The sequence below is a fragment of the Abrus precatorius genome, unplaced genomic scaffold (assembly GCF_003935025.1).
Source record: "Abrus precatorius isolate BTA unplaced genomic scaffold, Abrus_2018 Scaffold2, whole genome shotgun sequence".
Lineage (NCBI taxonomy): Eukaryota > Viridiplantae > Streptophyta > Magnoliopsida > Fabales > Fabaceae > Abrus > Abrus precatorius.
The window spans coordinates 19,257,024-19,279,210 of NW_020874362.1; the positions used below are offsets into that span (position 1 = coordinate 19,257,024).

A 22,187-nucleotide genomic window follows, 5' to 3' on the forward strand; every position below is an offset into this window, starting at 1 on the left:
TATGTTTTTAGTTATATACATATATCAATTTATATCTTTTATTTTAAAATATATTAATTTTAAATATATTTATTTAAAATAAAATATTTTTCCTCCCCTAACAAAAACCCTTTAGTTGTAATACCATGAGAAAATTCAAGCATCAAGTTATGTGGCATTTTAAATGATCATGTAATCATCATCTTTGAATTTCGAGCATCCATGATTATCTTAAGATTTATCCCTTATCTCATTAAAAACTTCTCTAAATATGTCCCATGTGTGTGTGAAGTGAGTGATTTGCTAACATGAGCTTGTGAAGGAAGATTTTAGCATCCTATTCCCAAATGTGTTGACAGAAAAATCCATGTTAGTATTTTGACCATGCTGGTTCACGACTCCATGCTTACTCATGAGGAAATTTCTTTGCCACCTTACATGATGGGCACCAAAATATTCTTAAAACACTCTGCAAATAAACTTGCACAAATTAGCCTCAGCATTCAATATTCCAGGCGTGAATTACAAACACAACAATTCATCTATCATTAAATTTTGCCCTTCAATATCGATTAAATAGTGTTACAACTTACAAATCGATCAAAATCAAGCACATAGTGCTTACCGATTCCTCTATAATCTGAATTTGAATGCAGTTGGCAGGACTATGAAACTGCCACGCTATACAAATAAATAACCAATCTTTCGAATGTGGAGGAAATGTCATCCTTTATATTATTTTCACATGCCTGTTAGGCAAATTGGCCAGATATTTTGAATCTATCTTTACTATTGTACACTCTTTGGAAGCCTGAATTGCCAAGCCTCTTGAATTTATTGGAACAAGTAGTTTGTCAGATGAAATCAGGTTGACCTGTTGAAGTTAAGCAACGATGCCACATTCGACTGTTAGGGTCCACCAATCTAGGATGAGATATCACTTCGGGGATGGGAAAGTAAGCATAGTGGGTGTTGCATAAGCCTACTGTAATGCCGCTATATCCAGCAAATGCACCATGAACCTGCAATGCAAAAGCAGTGAATCATTATTGTTTGATAAACAAAATTGGAAATGTCTTCTGAGATAGAAACACGGGACTGTATTCGGTGCTAGAAGAAAGAGGTATGCAATAATAACAAACACCAATTGGAAGTAATTGGCTTTGGGTTCAAAGCGCGTCAAGTTTAAACTTTCTCATGAAACTTCAATCTAGTTATCAAACTAAATAACTTAGGTCACAAGGGATAAATCAAATAAAAGCACCACTTTCCAAAAGGTTTTGGATATTGTTGTATCGTAAGGGTAAGGGCAGTAAGATTAAGATATGAGATAATGCCAATTTAACTGCAAATAAGTAGAACAGAAAATTATTGTGCAAATTAAGCTAACACAAGGTCCTCTCATGTTTCACACTAGCATGATCTCAGAAACCCAGCAAATTATTCCTCAGTAAACTTCCAAATTCAGGCACTAAATACGGGAAGAAGATGGCAAATCAGTTCCAGTGGGACATCTTATAGTTAGGCATATTTTCCACATTTTGTGGGCTTGAATTACAGATGTTCTAAATTTCAGAAATATTTATATGATTTCATATCGTTCTCCAAAACAAAGTAAATCAGACAGGAACTTAGTAACTCAGATTGATATTTAAAGTCTCAACATTTAATGTAAGCATAAACATAATCTCCAACTGCTTGATCTTCAAAGAGTTAGCTCTCACATGGTGATGAGAATGAAAATCCAATAAACTACTTTATGCAAACTAAAAAAATAAACTGACATTGTACAGATGCACCATCGGGCAAAGAGTGAAGCCACTAGAAGTTGGCTAGAGGCAAGGGATTCTGATAGTTTGCATCTTTGCATGGTGGCAGAATTAAAGTGTTTAAGAGAATATGATGTGTTTTAAAACTTTGCATTCATGTAATAATGTTGAAAATTGGGCAAGGGATCAAAAGGCAAAAAATGAGACAAGAAATGCAGTGAGTGAAACATGTTCTAAAGCTTTTATAAGTTTCTATCAAGATCTTAGAACAAAGTATAGTGAAAAGAAGATTTATAAATTTGCCAAAAGTATAGAACTAAAATCTAAAGATTTGAATCAAGTTAGATGTATTAAGTATGAAGAAGGAAAAGTTTTGGTTTTGGATCAAGACATCAAAGATAGATGGGAGAAATATTTCTATAAACTTTTTAATAAGGGATAAGGAGCAAATGGAAATTTAGAGGATTAGAAGTGCAAGCAAATGATCTAAATTTAACATATTACCATAGGATTAGAGTTGGAAAAGTAAAAAAAGTTTTTAAGAGGATGAAGAATGGAAAATGGTTGACTCCGATAATATCCCTAAAGAAGTTTGGAAAAGTTTGGAAAAACAAAGGCTGGATTGACTCACTAAGCTCTTTAATGAGATTTTGAGATTTAAGAATATGTCAAATGAATGGAGGAAGAATACTTTGGTTCCTATATACAAGAATAAAAGGTGAAATCCAAAATTGTGCAAACTATAGAGTGATTAAACTCATGAGTCACACTATGAAGTTGTAGGACAAACTGATTGGACATTGAATAGGGAGGAAACTGAGATTGCAAAAAATCAATTTTGTTTTATGGCAGGAAGGTTTACAACATAAGTTATATATTTTTATGAAAGATGATGAAAAAATATCGCTACAAACAAAAGGACTTACACATAATTTAATTGACATAGAAAGACATAATTGAGTATTAAGAGAAGTGCTATGAAAGACTTTAGAAAAGAAAGGGGTTCGTGTAGCATATATTTGGGTTGTATAAGACATGTATGAGGGGGCAAATACATGTGTAAGAACTTTTAGAGGCGTATTTAAGGACTTCTCAATTGGAATAAGTTTACATCAAGGCTTTACTTTGAACTCTTGTATAATTTAGTTTTAGATGTGCTTACAAATGACATACAAAATATTATCCCTCAGTGCATACTCTTTGCAAATGATATAATGTTTGTTGAGGATTCGAAAAAATAAGTTAATGCTAAACTTGAGTTATGGAGGAAGACTTTAAAATTCACATGTTTTTGCTTGAGTAGAAGTATATGCATTGTATGTTTAGTAAAAAACAAGATGATCATGTGTTGAAAGTTAAAATTAGAGATGATATTATACCCATAGTAGTCAATAGTGGCTATAGAGACTACTGTTGTGGAGGAGCACAGCGGCAAGTCGCTGCTATAAGGAACTTGTAGCGTCGTGTTTCAGTGGAGTGGCCATCACGCTATGAATAGTGGCCAAATTGTAGGAGAATTGCAGCCATAACAGCTGCTATTTCATCCCTGGCCAAAACCCGACTTTGCCCTCCCTTAACATTGGACAACTTTAAATGGGGTAATCTTGGAATTTCGTCTCCCTTTTACATTCCTAATATCTTATCTTCTTCCTTGAGATCCCTAAGTTTTCATTTTCATCTCTTAGTTCTCTCTAGTTCGTTTTTCCCCATCTTTGTTCCCTGCGACATTCTCTTGTTTCTAGTGTCCTCCATCTCTGATGAGGCTTTTGGCGTGACTGAATCATTCTCTAGTTATCTTTTTTCATCTCCAACGAACTTCTGATGTGACTCAGACGTTTTCCCATCGTCTCCAACTCCGGTGAAGCTTTTAACGTGACCAATGTTATCAAGGCTCATGGCAGAAATAAAAAAAAAAATGCCATGAAGTTATAGCGGTTGCCATGGCGGGTTATGGCAGATATAATAAAATATATAAAAAATATTATAGGTCACAGAAATTTAATATAAATACCCAAGAAATTCTCAAGATTACATCATCATCATTCCAAGTAACATTGTAAAAGAGAAAAACACTGCAACATGGATGTTATATTAAACAAAAAATGCTAAACAGAGCTTGAACAGCAAAAGAAAGGATGAATAGCAAAACAGAAAGCAAGAATGATCACTGAATAATAAAATAGAGCTCAAACAGAAAAGCAAAATAGATGCCGGAAAAGCTAATTTCTCCAATGAACAGAAAAGCAAAGAAGATGCCAAAAAAGCTGATTTTTCAAGCGAAATGGAGTGGGTGAGTCGGTGAGGATGGGAGAAACTGCCACGTTGAGATTTCAACTTTTCATGCAGAGAAAGAGTGTGGAGGAAGATGAAATATATGTTTTATCAAGGGTAAATGACCTTTCTACTCTTAAAAATAATCAAAATGGTGTCTTTTAAAAAAAATAGAAAAAGGTTTCTTCCTTTCCCCAAAACAGAAACACAAGCAACCCAGCAGAACAGAAGAGAAAAAGATCCCAGCAGAGAGGAGAGAGAGAGAGAAAGAGAGAGAGACCGCAGAGGGAGAGAGTGTGAGATCACGGGGAGAAGAGAGGAAAAAACCTTAACTTTAGGGTTGAGTTGTCTGGACCGAGTCAGGTTGCTGGCCCAAACTTGCAAAAAATTCAATTTTTCTACCAAAAATACATATTTCCTTCATTTTCACCATGGCTGTCATTATCGCCATGCACGTAATAGCCGCCACGAAGATCTGCCACGCCATTCTACCATGGCGCCGCCATAACCGTTTTTTAACAACACTAGACGTGACCCAGACATTTCCGGTCATCTTCATCTCTAATGAAACATTCAACACACCTGCACATTTTCCAATGACGGACTAATTCTTTTTTTTCTTATTTCCTTATCTGTTTTCTATTTCCTTCTTTGTTTTTTTATTTCTTTTTCTGTATTTATTTTCCTGCTCTATTTTGGATATTAATTTTATATTAGGTAATACTTAGAACTTCAAAATAGCACGGTCATCCTGCCATGCCGCTATAGCGTTTTTTATGTCGGCCGCTCTGCGGCGCTATCCTAGATTGACTACTATGATTAGACCACAAGTTTCCAGTTTTAGGTACTTGAAATTGATTATATAGAATCATAGGAACATTAATGAAGATATTACTCACAAAATACATGTTGAGTGATGTTAGAGACAAGTTTCTTGAAGGCTTGAAAGTTTACAAGCGGCAAAACTATAGGAGAGGAATTAGGAAATAAGTTATGTTCTGTTTTGAGTAGTTTAGGATTTCCTTTTGTTATTGTTTTTTGTTACCTTTTGTTATTTTCTGGTATAGTAGCTAGGAGCATGATTTTAGGAAACATAACAGCTTAAATAAGGGGATTACAGAGGGAAATGGGGTCTAGGAAAATTATTTCAGACTTAGGGTGTTGAGCCACTTGAGAGCTCACTTTCCATTGCTGTAATATCTGCTCAATTGAGCCAATTCAATACATAATTTAAATTTCAGAATCTTCACCTTATCAAGTGATTAAAGCACCGAAAGGCATTAGAAGTTATTTGTAACCATAAAGTACCTATTAAGTTGAAAGGAAAGTTTTACGGTACTGTGATATGACCAGCTATCTTATATAAGAGTGAATGTTGAGCCTTAAAAGAACAACACGAAAACAAAGTAGGAGTGATAGAAATGAGAATGTGAAGGTGGACAAACCAAAAAGGACAAGATACAAAATAATAGTATACGTGGGAATATTGGAGTAACAGCTATGGTGGAAAAGATGACTAAAATTTATGTAAAGTGGTTCAGTCATGTGCAGAGAAGACCTTTGGAGGCACCAATAAGGAGAATGGATTCAATGACTCCTGGTCCGATAAAGAGGAGTCGAGGGAGACCCAAAAGAATTTTAGACCATTATTAAAAGACTTTTTGATTAACCAAATTTATGAAAATTTGATTTTTGACCGAATTCAATGGCATAGCATAATCCATGTAGCCAATCTCACCTAATGAGATAAAGCTTAGTTATTGTTTGAATCTGGTCATATGTTCAAACCTCTATGCTGTTGTAACAATATAAAAAAGGTAGAGAGAGAAAGAGAGAGAGAATGACTAACAGCATTTTGTCCAAGTACAGTGCACAGAATTCCATCTGATGCATTTGCTCGACATGCCCGGATCATATACGTTGGATCAATATATTTCACATCAGCGTGAACACCAGTCTCCTTGAAATATCTTTTTGTCTGAAATACAACATTTGTCAGCATAAAATATGTAGTAAACTAAAAATTTCAAATGAAGGTGGGTATCTTCTTTACAAAAGAACATACATTTGTTCACCATAGGAATACAATAATAATACAATATACACCAGAAACCACAGCAACAAACAATGCTTGATATTTGTAGTACACCTAAAAATTTGATTTGAATATTCTTATTTATAACAAAAATTATAGTCAGAAAAAGCTCCAGATCAGAAAATTAAAATTAAAAGTTTTAAATATTGAAAGGTTCAAAGTACTTCATGTCTCACTCATCTCAAAATGAACTCAAGAATTAGCTTTCTATTTCGCCCAAAGCATACTCACCAGGAAGTATGATAGAACCAAATTTTAAACTGAATATAAAAGAATGTTTCTTTATTGCTAAACCTAATTTCCAATTCTACACCAATGTAGTACAGATTAGGAATAGGAAAAATTGTTACAAGATTCCAATAACCTGACGTAATTCAAGAGACCTCACTCTCCAGACCAGTCTATTCTATTCCAACTGAAAAAACTGAACTCCTAACTATCTTTGGCTCTTATTTATATTGGTAAAAGAGCCAACTGTCCACTATTAACAGAATTGGTTATTTACTCTTTTATTTCCTGACTAGTCTTCTTTCTCTTACTATATACATGTTTGAATCTATCAATATCCCCCCTAAAAGAGCCACCTTGTCCTCAAGGTGAAACTCGGAAAGCGTCTTGAATGGTGCTAGCTGATTCCCAGCTATTCTCATGATCTGGCAGCTGCTTCCACTTGATAAGGACTTCTGTTTCACCTGCCACAGTTTGACGGGTCTCCAACAGCTTTTCAGGACTTACTTCCAGTTCATACTCTGCAGACAACATAGGGGGTAGAGGCTGTGCTGTTGTAGTTGGATGAATAGCCTTTTTAAGGAGTGATACATGAAAAACTGGATGTGTATGACTGTTTTCTGGGAGCTGCAGTCTGTAAGCCACCAGCCCAATTTTCTCCATAATCTGATAAGGCCCATAAAATCTGGGACTCAACTTAGCATTATGCCTTTTAGCTAAAGATCTCTGTCTATAGGGTTGTAATTTCAAGAATACCCAATCACCCACTTGAAAAACATTACGTCCATGTTTATTTGCCTGCAATCTATTTTGATCTTGAGCTTTACACAAATTATTCTGCAATTCCTTCAAAATCTCATCTCTTTGCTCTTGTAACTGGTTGACCTGCTCAATCTTAGATGGAATAGTAGTCCCCTTTAACAAAAGTGGAGGGTCTTGGCCATACAAAACTTTGAATGGAGTCATCTTGGTGGAAGCACTGTAACTAGTGTTGAACCAGAATTCTGCCCAGCTCAACCACTCAGGCCAATGTTTGGGTTTAGACCCTGTCATGCAACGTAAATATGTTTCTAAACAGTGGTTCACTACCTCTGTTTGATCATTAGATTGAGGATGGTAAGCAGTGCTAAAGTTCAATTTAGTGCCAGCTTGTTTGAATAATTCCTTCCAAAAAGCACTCAAAAATACTTGATCCCTGTCAAAGACAATGGTGGAAGGAAACCCATGTAACTTTACCACTTCTTTCACAAAAGTATGAGCTACCTCCATTGCTGTGAATGGATGACTGAGTGCCATAAAATGGGCATATTTAGTAAGCCTATCCACTACAACCATGATGGTATCTTTACCTTGAGCCTTGGGTAATCCACAGATAAAATTCATAGAAATGTCCGACCAAACCTGCGTTAGGATAGGCAGTGGCTGCAATAATCCTATATGGGAGAGGATCTTGTGCTTATTTCTTTGACAAATCTCACACTGCATCACAAATTCTTTGATATCTTTCCACATTCCCTCCCAATATAACACCCCAGCCACCCTTTTGAAAGTTCTGAAATAACCTGAATATCCCCCGATTGGTGAACTGTGGAGTTCATTCATGATGGCTGGAATCCTCAAAAACTGTTTAGGCAGAACCAGTTTTCCCTTGTAGTAAAATTTGCTGCCTCTCATGGTGTACCCAACATTTGTATTGGGGTCAACTAGTAACTCCTGCATTATTGCTTGTAAGCGAGCATCTTTCTGAACTTCTTTATCCCAATTCTCCCATTCATCAAATTGCAACAGTGTCATTGTTGAAAACATGGGTTTCCTGCAAAGTGCATCTGCGGTGGAGTTTTCTTTTCCGGGCCTATATTTAATCTCAAAATCATATCCGATTAATTTAGAGACCAATTTAAACTGTTCCTCTGTCAGTAATCTTTGTTCAGTAAGGAATTTGAGACTTTTTTGGTCCGTAACAATGATAAAACGATTGCCCATTAAGTAGTGCCCCCACTTCTGCACAGCTTGCACCACTGCTATCAATTCCCTTTCATAAACTGACTTATTCTGCCCTCTCTTAGATAGTGCTCGAGTCCAAAAGGCTAAAGGTTTACCTTCTTGTAACAGGACAGCTCCTAAACCTTTACTTGAAGCATTGGTCTCCACAACAAAAGGTTTCCCAAAATCAGGGACTGCCAAAATAGGTAGCTGGGTTACTGCTGTTTTCAACTCCTCAAAAGCCATTTGTGCTTCTCTACTCCACTTGAAGCCATCCTTCTTCAATAACTGAGTCAAAGGTTGAGCGATTTTTCCATAACCACGCACAAATCTTCGGTAATAACCCGTTAAACCCAAAAATCCCCATAAACATTTGAGATCTTTAGGAATGGGCCAAAGCCACATTGCTTCCACGTTTTTTGGATCTGCCGAGACACCTTTCTTTGAAATAATATGGCCTAGATATTCTAGACTTTGCTGCCCAAATGTACATTTCTTCTTCTTCACCTTCAATTTGTGTACTTGTAATACCCGCAATACCTCTTCCAAATGGGACAAATGCAGCGCAACAGTGGGTTGAAGTACCTCATTCATGAGAGCTTGAAAAGTGGATGGTGCATTCGTTAAACCAAACGGCATCACCAAGAATTCATGGTGGCCTTCATGTGTTCAAAAAGCAGTCTTCTCCACATCTTTTTCATTAGAATCTGATGATAACCAGATTTCAACTCTAGCTTAGGAAATAATGTAGCTCCTGCTAATTCATCTAATAATTCTTCTATAACAAGGATTGGAAATTTATTGGGGATTGTGACCTTATTCAGAGCCCTATAATCTACAAAAAAATCTCTACCCTCCATCTTTTTTTTTCCACCAGAATAATAGGACTAGAATATGGGCTAATGCTAGGCCTTATAATCCCTGCCTTCAACATCTCCTGCACTAGCTTCTCTATCTCATTTTTCTGATAATGAGGGTATCAGTATGGTATGGCCTTATATTCAGTATAGATGCTCCTTCTCTCAAATATATAGCATGATTATGGTTTCTGCTGGGAGGTAAGCCCTTTGGATCCTGAAATAAATCGTTGTAGTGCAGCAACACTTCCTCAATGAATGTAGGGATGGCCTCTGTTTCCTCTGAATGTTTAGTTTTTACTAATTTCACCAAATACCCTTCTCCTCTTCCTTTCAATTCTTGCATCATCATCTTCATTGAGGTTTTGGTTCTGGACAAGGTTGGATCTCCTACTAGAATTCTTGTTGCTGTCCCTGCCCAATAGTCAGAGTTAACTTGCCAAAATCAGCTCTAACTTCTCCTAGACTAGCCAACCATTCCAGCCCCAAAACTAAGTCTGCTCCCCCAAGCTTAAACAGGAAGAAATCTTGATTAATTTTTAATCCTTGCAACTCCAGTATAAACCCTTTACAGACCCCTTGACATTTCACCTTGTGTCCATCTTCTACCTCCACCATATAGGGAAGAGTTTCTTCTTTGACTAGATTGCATCTTTTCATCAATTCAGGGGATATGAAGTTGTGGGAAGCTCCACAATCTATCAAGATTATCACCTTCTCCTCCCCTATCCTTCCCCATACCTTCTAAGAATTTCTAGACGTCAAACCAGCCATCGTCAGCCCCTTTTTCTTCCTCTTCTTCCCATTCCAACCCCATCACTGTCTCTGTCCCCCCTGTTCCTGTTCCTCTATAAGCATCATGTGTAATTGTTTATTTTTGCATACATGGTTCGGACCAAATTTTTCGTCACATTGAAAGCATAATCCCTTTTTAATCTTATCTTGCATTTCTTCATCTGTCAATTTTTTAAAAGCTGCACCTCTGTTTCAGTTCCCTCCTTGATTGTTACTGCCAATGCTGCTTGCCATGTCAGAACTCTCCCCCTTCCCTTTATTGTTGCTGAAATTTGATGATTGCATCCCTGTTTCTCCGGTATAACTTTGTGTCCCAGTGTATGACCTGAACGAATTACCTGTCTTGTTCCCTTGTGTTGCTGCTTTCATTGTAACCTGATTTTTTTCCTCCACTATTTGGGTTTTCATCATTAGTTCTGCCAAATTGTCGGGTTTGTGCAATTTTACCTCTGTTTTGATCTCCTCTTTAAGACTGTTCAAGAAAATTCCCACCAAATAGTCCTGATTAATTCCCTTCAAGAAACCTGCATATTTCTCGAATTGTTCGACAAACTCTTCCACTGAATCTGTTTGTTTCAGCCCAAGCAAAATTTTGAAAGGGTTCTTCATCATCGTTGGTTGAAATCACCTTACTACCACTGTTTTGAATGAATCCCACGTAGGATTGGGATTGCAAGATTCCCACCATTGAAACCAATTCAATGCCTTTCCTTCCATTGCTACCATAACCGCCTGCATCCTTTCTTCTACTTGGACTCCCCTCAACTGAAAATATCTCTCTAAATGATTCGTCCACCCATATGCCTCGTCACCTGTAAAAATAGGAGTTTCGAGTTTTTGCCATTGCATATTTTTTGTCAGACTCGGTCGCTCTCATTCTGAATAAGAATCTGAATTTCCCGCTGTTTGATCTCTTCCGTGACTGCGATCTCTTTCTTTACTGTGATCTCTTCCATGACCTTGATTCCTCCGCGACAATTCCCCTACAACTTCTATGAGATTTGAAATCATATCTCCAACTTCTACAATCTTTCGTCTTGCACATTTTCTTGAAAATCACGATCTCGACTCCAATATCGTGCAGTGTGCACTCCAAGCTTTTGACCCTTGCCTCCATTCTTGTTCTTCCCATGCATCAATTTCCCCCAAGATCGTCGTTTAGCACCAGGATCAGTGCATTGATACCAGTTGATAGAACCAAATGTTAAACTGCATATGAAAGAATGTTTCTTTATTGCTGAACCTAATTCCCAATTCTACACCAATGTAGTACAGATTAGGAATAGGAAGAATTGTTACAAGATTCCAATAACTTGAGGTAATTCGAGAGACCTCACTCTCTAGACCAGTCTATTCTATTCCAACTGAAAAAACTGAAGTCCTAACTATCTTTGGCCCTTATTTATATTGGTAAAAGAGCCAGCTGTCCACTATTAACAGAATTGGTTATTTACTCTTTTATTTCCTGACTAGTCTTCTTTCTCCTACAATATAAATGTTTGAATCTATCAAAGTACGAAAAAGAAAAAAGCACTATCATGAGCTGTTTTATCTTTTATGTTATGTTACAGCATCTAAGCTTTGAGAATAGGATTTTTTTGGCGAAAACTTTCCCTTCTTTCTAAAAATTATTATGTAATAAGAACCTTGAAAGAACTATACAACAAAGGCTAGCTATTGTAGTTGGAGAGCCCAAAGCCTTATTAACCCCGCATTAGAATCTCATACTTCCAATGTGGGACTTACATTTCATATCTTGCAATTAGGATCCTAACATACCACCACACTCCGCAGCCACAGTGCTCGTGTGGGCTGGCTGTGCAATAGCCCCATTGACTAGTCCTGGGCGAACACTACAATGTTAGCTTCACCACTTGCACCACTCGTTTGCAATTGGGGAGACATGGTGAAAGGCTTTGATACCAATTGATAAGAACCTTGGAAGAACCATACCATAAAAGCTAGCTATAGTAGCAGGAGAACCCAAAATCTTATAAATCCCACATTGGAATCCTATACTTCCCATGTGGGACTCAAGTCTCCTACTTTTCAATTAGGATCCTAACATTATGCGTAAGAGCAAAGAGTTGATTGTTACAAAATAGTAACTTTTAAATGTAGCATCATCACAAACAAATGGAAAGATATTAAGTTGAACATTCTACTCATGCAATCAGAGTTACATAATTGTTGACTTAAAATGTGGAAATTTATGCTTTATAGATAGCATCATCCTTCATTTCAAGGACTTCACTTCTTATGGCTTCAAATTGAACATGAATATTTACAAAATAAATGTTCAGTTTTGATTAGTCAGAGACCAAAATCAGAAAGAGAGTCATAGATTGATAATCTAAAATACAGATTGGTTAAGAACATGAAGAAATTGAAAATTAGCTATAATCCACATACATTGAGCTAGTGTTTCACTAATTTGATAGTAATTCTAGCCAGTTTAGATGCTCTTTCTTCATATTTGTTTCAAAATTTACTAGGTATAACAATTAAAAAAGTATATTTCCTTTCTATCATCAAGTGTCAACCTATTTATAAGTATAATACAAACCTCTTGTTGAATATATACTCCAATATCTCCAAATACAACATTTCCAGAAGCATCTGTAACATTAGTCTTTTGGAGTAAATTCTGCATAAGAATCGGTAAGCAAGTTTAAACTTTTACGTTTGAAAAAGGCTTCAAAGAACAAGAGCAAAGATTTAATGAAAATATTGCTAATTTGTTAATGTCGCATTGATTGAATGAACTATATCACCTGTCCAGCTCCTTCTGCAGCACAAACTACAGCTGATCCCTTTGTTTCTAAAAGGTACTTGAGATGACTCAATACTCCATGAGGTCCATGAAAATTGAAAGGTACCTTGGAACCATGTCAAAGCTACAATAAGTTCATAGGCATAAGATGAAAATGAGACCATCCAACTAACTTTTATCATATATACCTCAGGAATCAGGCATATGTCAACCTGTCCACTAGACAGGGATGCCTGCATTGCTATGAATCCACTGCTACGGCCCATCAATTTCACAATCCCAATTCCATGATATGCACTATGTGCCTAATAAAAGATAAGGGAAAATATGTAAATATTTTAACATGTACAATTGTACTGACTAGAAACTATCAACGATCCAAGTCCACATGATGTGGAATAAGAGACAAAATACCTCAATGTATGCAGAATTTATTGCTCTTTGTGCTTCTTCAACAGCAGTATCAAAGCCAAAAGTTTTGTCCATCAATAAAATATCATTGTCAATAGTTTTGGGCACTCCAATTACAGATACTTTAAGCTGTCTTTTGCGGCACTGCAAAAAACAAAAAATCTCAGTTCATGAAAGAACCACAAATTTGCATGACAGGCGTAAAACATTTTCTAAAATTGTTGAACATCTTACAATATCACCCATAATTTGCATGTTAAATAACAGAATATCAACAGACAGCTTAATGTCAACACCAAATACTGAACAAGGATAAAAAGGCACAGTAAGTCAAGCCAATTTGAACACAACTTTCCATAAATTTGGCTGGCCTTAACTGAACTCTAAAGCCTAGCATAGAAAATGAGAATTGTGTTTTATAAGGAGTATTCTGACCATTTTCTTAGTTGATTTCGAAGTGGTACATATTAACATAATCAAGTGATAAAAAGTTCACGGATTAACAACCTCATTGTGAATAGCATTGGCACCAGCATGTGTGCCATTTCCACCCAATACAAAAAGCATGTGAATCCCTCTTTCCTGAAATCAATAATATGCATATCGGAGAATGTACATCACACAAATTACCACCTCGTATCATAAAAGCCATATCTGTGAAATCATTAATCAGTTTTTAAGATCAGATCAATCCACCACCTCCAAACTGTCCACAATATCACCGACTCCAGGTCCTCCTCGTGACACTCCCAACAAGCTTCCACCTGAAAGATGAATATTCTGCACTACTTTCCTTGACAACTGCAAATGAAAACCCAATATATATATATAGTAAGATTAATGAGGAAGAACTCATTCTATAGACTATATCTTTAGATGAATCAACTGATCTTACACCAAAATCAGCAAGGGAAGAATGAGATTACCGGCACTTCTGTCAATTCATTGTCAGAAAATCCCCGATAACCAAAAGGAATCCCCACAATCTTTTTTACACCATATATTTCAAGGGTGATTACAATCTGCAGGACAATAATAGCTGAAGCAATTACACTGAGAAATAATACAGTGACCAAAATAACTAGAACTAAGTTTAAGAGAGAGCTTAAATAGGAACATCTTACCCTACATGATACAAATCGATTTAGAATTTTATACCTAAATGCAAAAGGGGAGGAAGCTTATGACATATTTAAGACAGTTCATGAAAGCAAAGAATACATTTCAACAATTAGCAACATGTTAGGCACTAGCATTTTAATGCCCAGAAAATTTAGTGACTGATTAATAGTAATAGTCAGGAGATATAATCAACACAAATTAAAGACTTACTAATATCTAATAACTTTTCACTAACTTAACTTCCAGAGGACCAGCTAGGCTTTATTCCATTCAATACAAAAAAGCCAAAACAATATGAAAGAATGTAATCAGAAACTAACCTGTCTGATGACATCATTCAGACCAGGGCATAGTCCACCACAAGTAACAATTGCTGCCTTGACTTCTTCTGGTTTGTAGTATATCTTTTCCCGAGGCCCAGCTCGATGAACCCTAAAATGATTGCAGAAGCATTTAGCATCGCTAGTATTAGAAAATGACATTGTATACACATCACCAAGGCAAACAAAAAGTTGAAACAAGAAACTAGAAGAAAAACAACTATTTGAATTTAAAAGAAAAAAAATAATTACTGTTACTAGAAAAGCAGTAAACTGAGCAAGTGCTATCCAGTGCATCAAAAGTGGAAACTTTTTATTGAAAAGTTTAACGATGCACTTCTCCCGGCTTCTAATGCACCCCCAATGTGATATTCAATAAAAACTTTCTGTTTATTTATTCCTTAACTAGTGTCCTTTGCAAGACCCTCAAAAGTGATTGTGATTTCCACATCCTAATGTCCAACAATTCTGACCGTTTTGGAATCATTATTTGACAGTTAGCAAATAGTGTATCAAATTTTCAGATGCCAACCAAACAAATTTGTACAATTTGTGTTATTTTCTCCAAGCCAATATTAAGCACCAAAATAAGATATATGCATTTGTGAAGTAATATCTCAGTATTGCCTATCATATCAGAAAAGAACCGCATAGTGTTATACACTAATAGTAGGATTAGGCAACCTTGCAAGTAAAAACTTTGAGATGCCAATACAATAAAAGAGTGTTTAAAATGAAACTCTGTAAGATGCCAGTCAGCAATGTTTTGGAGGTGAAAATTGGAGATCACATCATACAACAAGTTGGAGATACATATTACAAAGTGATGGGAAGATTGATGGGGATTTCATGTATGGAATTCAGGTAGGGTGAATCAAAAGGAGAACTACTTCAGAAATAATTTTGTAACCACAAAGTGTGTAACAAACTCAAAGGAAAAGACCGTAGGATAACTATATGGCCTACTATGCTTTAGGGTAGTGAATGTTGAGCCATGAAGTGCTAAGAAAAGCAAATAAGAGTAGCAATAGCAAGATGATAGATCTGATATTGATGAGTGGATAAACAAGAAATATAGGTTTAAGAATGAATGCATCTAATAAAAATTTAAAGGAACAACCATTTAGATAATTATGAAAACTGGCCTAAGTAGTTTGCCTAAAAAGAAGAGGACCAATAGAAGCTCAAATGAGAAAAAGGTGGATCAAATTAAAGAAAATCCACTAAGACTAAAGGAAAAAAATAGAAGGAATCATTTTATATTTATGTCATGGAGAATTTTGTTACCGATAAAGCCTAATAGAACTGATTAACTCATGTAGCTAATCTCACCTAGTGAGATAAGGCTTAGCTGTTGTATCTAGACATTCCTAAACAATCACAAAATTCTAACAACTGAGAAAGATGCACAAAATTCTAGCAAAAACATGCAAGAAAACATCAAAGGTTAAGAGTAATTGAATGGTTATGAGCAGGCACAATGATATTGATTTAACCATCATAATCATCATGGTTATATGCAGCAAGAAAGGGGCATTAAATTCTCAACCCTAAATTTTCTCAAAATTTAAATGGAACTTTAAAAAAAAAATTAGTATGATAAAGTTTTCAGTGCCACCTATTGAACACACAACCCCTGTCGAACATATCAAATCTAGACAGTACACAGCAAAATAGAAACAATCATATCTAATTGACTATTATAAGTTTAATCAATCATTATATTTCATTTTAATTTTTGGGAAATCAAGTGCTTTACCATTGTTCCACCCAAGTACAATTAGGATCAATGCACTCAGCACCAGCAGACGTAGGTGAAGAATAGTATATTGTCTGAAAGACAAAAGCAAACAGAAAGTTAATAGTGCCACATGATTATAAAAATCAATGGAATGGAGCATCAATCAATATCCAACATTAGCATTGCACTGCAACTCAACTATATATGCTGTCTACAGAAGACATACCAATGCAAGGATAAGTTAAAAAGCATGCATAAACTGAATGAACTAGTTCAAGTGTCAAGAAATAAAAAATTAGTTAGAAGTTTGTTATGCCTAAAGAATAAACAATTTATACATAGATATTTTCAGTTTTGACTTATGGTACTGTACCATTTTTATCTTTCAATATATCAAGATTTATAAGAGGAATTTATTCTTCATCCTCTATTGTTCTTAATTCTGTTATGGTATAGATCCATTGGATCTCTGCTGTGCAAATCTTTCTCAATGGCCCAAGGGAATTCAAGTCAAAATCATGGTGCACAAACTCAGAATCTAGTTTCTGATCCATCGCAAAATCAGTTTTCTCTGTATTATGTTCATTCGAATGAGAATCCAACAAGTATTCTTGTGAATCCAGTCCTCACAGGCAACAATTATCATGCATGGGCAAAATCCATGAAACAAGCGTTAATTTCTAAGAATAAGTTCGAATTCTTGGATGATACCATTCCTATTCCAGAGAAATTTTATCCAAGTTTGCGAGAGATGCAATAATCTAATTCATTCTTGGCTGCTGAGTTCAGTTACCCCTTCCATAGCTTAGAGCTTTATTGTTGTTGATCAAGCCTCACAGGTTTTGAAAGATTTAAGTGAACAATTTTCTCAGGGAGACAAGGTTCAAATTGCAGAACTTCAACAAGAACTGTATGCATTTAAACAGAATCCCCTATCTATTACAAATTACTTCACAGAATTCAAGTTACTTTAGGAAGAACTAGAGAATTTCAGACTCTTACCATCTTGCACCTGTACAATCAAGTGTGGATGCGGTGCTTTGCAAGCAGGAAAAGAATTTCGAGAAGATTGTATTATGATATTTTTTATGGGATTAAATGACAAATTTGGTATTGGTTGATAAAAAATTCTTTTTATGGATCTGTTTCCTCCTTTAAATAGAGTATTTTCCATGATAATTCAATACAAAAGATGGTTTAAGTCCAGAAACTAAACCGCAAGTTGTTATTGGAGCACCAGAAGGAGAATGATTTTACAAGGTAAAACCACAAAAATGTGTACACATTGTGGAAAATCATGCCACACCGTGGACGTGTTATCAGAAGCATGGATTTCCACAAGGATCATAGTTTAAAGGTAATTCAATAATAAATAATGCTATTGTTGATCAAGAGGAAGCAAGAAATAGTGATGACTCATTCACAAAAGACTCAGCTCCAATACTTACACATGAACAATACAAAGGACTCTTAGCTCTTTTGTAGCAGACCAAAAGCAAATGAGATTCTCCAATCAATCAAGTTTGTTCAGTGTTCGGTCAAACTCAAAACATAGAAGGTAGTCTATGTCTAACTTGTACTATTTCTGCTTCTAAGTCCTGGATAATAGACTTGGGAGCAACCAATAATATTTGTAATTTAATTAATTGGTTCACTTCTTACAGAAAAATTAACCCTATTTATGTAATTACCAAATGGAAGCATTATTACTGCAGGCTAAAGTGGCACTATACACAAAACAAAGAAATTAACATTGGCAAGTGTATTGTTTATTCCCCAATTCAGTTTCAATTTGGTTTCAATTTCCAAGCTGACTCAAATGCAAAATACAATTTAATCTTTAGTGGTGATTTTTGTTCAATACAGGACCAGAGTATGAAGATGGTTGGTTTGAGTGAGCTACATAATGGATTATATTACCTTAAGTTTGATTCTACTGTTCATTATAAATTTTCCTATGTACATCTCATTAATAGTTCTGTTTCTCTTCCTAAGAGTGGCTTGTGGCATTTTTGTTTTGGTCATGTCTCTACTAATAGGCCTGCTATGCTTTCTAAGGATTTTCCTTCAATTGAAATAAATAAAGATGCATTTTGTGACATGTCATTTTGCTAAGCAAAAGAAGCTTCAATTTTATCCTAGTCTCGCATCTCAGGTTTTTGAATTATTGCATATGGATATTTGAGGTCCATTTCATGTTAGTTCTTTACATAATAATCATAGATATTTTTTAACAATTGTGGATGATTACAGTCATTTTACTTCAGTTGTGTTACTATAAGGTAAGTCTGAAGTTCAGCTTTATGTTCAACAGTTTCTTGCTTTGGAAAGGCAATTTAATAGCTTAATCAAAACTGCAAATGTGACAACAAGCAAGAATTTGTTATGCCGCAATATTATCTCAGCAAATGACTTCATCATCAAACAAGTTGTGTTGAAAGTCCACAACAAAATGGATGTGTTGAATGCAAACATCAATTCATTCTCAATATAGTTCAAGCATTGCTTATACAATCTAAGCTTCCTCCCACTTTCTGGAGTTATACTGTTGCTCATGTTGTTTATCTACATTTGCTGGATGACAAATCACCTTATCAACTATTACACAGTAAACTGCTATGCCTTAACGAACTTAAGATATTTGGTTGTTTATACTACATTTCTACTTCTGGAATAAATAGGTTTAAGTTTGCTCCTTGGGTGCATAAATGTGTATTCCTTGGTTATAAACCAGGAATGAAAGGATATATTGCTTATGATTTATCCACTTAGGAGATTGTTGTTTCATGCCATGCTGAATTTCATGAGCTCATATTTCCTAGTGAGGTTCAGCAAAATGGTGTCGCTCAACAAATTTGGCAATACTTGGGTTCTACAATGCGTAATCATGATAACACTTCACATGACCCTGATGTAGAACCTTCAATTTCTCCTTCAATCACAAATTCTCAAGCAGCTTCACCTTTCCATTCTTTGCCAAGCCCTGCCCACAGAAGATCCTCTCGAATAACACACAAGCCAAAGCACTTCATTGACTATTATTGCAACTCTACTGCCACACATCACACCTTATCTAATTTCTTCCTTTTTATCAATTGAGCCCCTCTCATCTTCACATCGTGCTTATGCTTTATCACTTCCATCTAATTCTGAACTTGAAACATATGCTAAAACTTGTAGAGATCCTAATTGGGTTGAAGCTACGAAAAATTAATTAAGCACGTTGGATATGAACAAAACTTGGATTTTGATAGCAAGTGGGTTTACAAAATCAAAAGACAAGCAAATAGTACTATTGAGCTTTACAAGGCAAGATTGGTAGCAAACGGGTACGCTCAAACAAAGGGTGTTGACTATGTATCAAGATGAAGGTTCTATGTATGATGATATTCCACACTATCAAAGACTGGTTGGCAAGCTGTTGTACTTAACTACCACCTAACCTGACATACCTTTGCTGTACAACAATTGAATCAATTTCTTTCTCAACCGACAATGGCACATTTTAAGGCTGCTCACTGGGTACTGCATTACCTTAAAGGATGCCCTAGCAAAGGCATTTTCTTTTGTCGTTTATCTTCACTACATTTGCAAGGTTTTTCTGATGCTGATTGGGGATGGTGTCAAGATACTAGAAAATCAGTTAGTGGTCAATGCTTCTTCCTAGGTGATTCTCTTATCTGTTTGAAAACTAAGAAACAATCAACTGCTGCAATGCACTTATCTGTTGTGAGCTACAATGATTAATATTTTTGCTGAAAGATCTTTCACATAGACTGTGACAAACAACCAGTTTTGTTTTGTGATAACAATATTGCATTGTACATAGCTGCAAATCCTGTGTTTCATGAGGACAAAGCACTTGGAGATAGATTGTAATGTAGTTCATGAGAAATGTCATAAGGGTGGGATGAAACTAAAGCCTATCTCCACATCTGGACAAACAGCAGATTTGCTCACAAAGGGCCTTCTTCCTTCATGGTTTCAGTTGTTAGTATCCAAGTTGCACATGGTAGATATCTACCAACCACAGCTTGCAGGGGGTGTCAAGAAATAAAAAATTAGTTAAAAGTTGGTTATGCCTGAAGAATAAACAGTCTACAAATAGATATTTTCAGTTCTGACTTATGGTACTGTATCATTTTCATCTTTCAATAATATCAAGATTTATATGACAAATTTATTCTTCTTCTTCTATTGTTCTTAATTCTGTTATCAAGTGTGAGAGTGAACAGCTTTCCAAACTGTAACCAGGAAGCACAACTTAAGGTCTCGATTAGATTATATGAAATATCCAAACATATGTTACCATATCTTAGATTATGCTCCAGGATTAGTTTCCCTATTTTCTCATTATCTCTTAAGATTGGTTACCTTATTTCCTCTCTCGTGACTTGTTTCCTCATTTTAAAGATAGATAAGGATCAATCCTTTAGGCTTGGTGAACATCCCATCCGATTCTAATACATCTCAATTAATATCAATTCAGCGTTTTTCATCTTCTTTTATCTCTCTTTCCTCTACTGTCTTCATCTATACCTAAAACACCATAATTTAAACAGTCTTAATTCACGCAAATCAAATAGCAGTGATAACCAAATATGTGCATAAACACAGTTAATTTGACTAAAAAATAGCGAAAGCAACCCGAAAAGCCCACATATCACGAACAAAGAAAACATAAAATGGCACAAGCCCAAGTAATCAGCAGCTGTCGATTAACCTAACTCTTCCCGATGAATTAAATTCCTTTCAACATTAAGAGATGAATATATAAAGCATCGCACCTTAAGAAGTACTCTGTCATTGTTATTAATATAACCATGCCACTCTTCATCGGAAGAATAATGACCAGGAAAGTCTTTATCAATCGGAGTTCTATCACAGACAAAACGCATTAACAATTAACAAACAAACAAACAATCAAACAGGTTCCATTTTACGTAAGCTTTAATTTACTTCAGAGGAGACAAGAGCAACGAACGAAAGAACCTCATTTTGAGACAAAACGTGGAAGGAATTGGAGGAGCATCGGGGAAGATGTCAGTGATATGGGGGAGTCTGAAACGGGCCTCGAAGTCTTCGTGGAACTTGGTTTTCCAATCAGGGTCGCTGAAATCGATGGCGGTGGAAATGGAGCTTCGCTTGCTATGTTCCGCAAAGACACCAGCTTTCTTGGCGACTCTGGCGCGTGGCAGTGGGAGGACTCTGGAACTCAAGTGGGAGCGCGTGAGAGTTAGGTGAGTGAGAGTGGGGTTGGTGGTGGTGGTGATCACGTGCGAGATGGAACCCATCGAACTGAAATTTCCTTCGCAAGTGTGGAGAATCTGAAACCTTAGAGAGAGTGATGGAGAATGCAAGCGCAGGAGAAGGTAGCAACGTTAGAGGATCGTCGGAGGGAACGAGGAATAAGAGAGAGAGAGAGAGAGAGAGAGAGAGAGTCAGAGACAAGCAAGTTTAGGTTTGACTTGAGAAACCGAGGACGACACCATAGTCAAATAGTTACATGGAAAGAGAAAGTTTGATCCCATTAACGTTTTTCTCAATTTATTTTAGCGGAATATTTTTCTCAAATTAAACACATATTAAAATTAATTTGTTCGGAGTTTACATAATTCTAAAACTTTTATTTAATATTATATTTTTATTATTTATTTTTGTAAATTTTATTTTATGAAAGAGTTTGAATTAAAAATAAATAATATTATATTTTTATTCAATTTTTGTGCTATATGATCTTTTCTTATCTTACCGTATTCATTTTAAATGAGAATTTATAAGATTTTATTATACAGATATCTTATTATCATTTTTTCTTCACTTTAGGAGCATTTGCATACGTG

At 35.7% G+C, this 22,187-nt stretch overlaps 1 protein-coding gene across 1 annotated transcript; it reads right to left on the reverse strand.

Moving 5' to 3' along the window:
- Positions 1–505: 505 nt before the first annotated feature.
- On the reverse strand, positions 506–21,906 carry LOC113858470 (ATP-dependent 6-phosphofructokinase 5, chloroplastic-like). The gene is made up of 13 exons (XM_027491138.1): positions 21,337–21,906; positions 21,132–21,222; positions 16,363–16,436; positions 14,604–14,715; positions 14,088–14,183; positions 13,861–13,962; positions 13,669–13,743; positions 13,165–13,305; positions 12,939–13,055; positions 12,752–12,856; positions 12,544–12,624; positions 5,869–5,997; positions 506–1,001 (listed from the first exon to the last, which is right to left on the reverse strand). The coding sequence occupies exons 1-13, from the start codon at positions 21,636–21,638 to the stop codon at positions 834–836; spliced, it is 1,593 nt and encodes a 530-aa protein (XP_027346939.1). The 5' UTR covers positions 21,639–21,906; the 3' UTR covers positions 506–833.
- Positions 21,907–22,187: the final 281 nt, after the last annotated feature.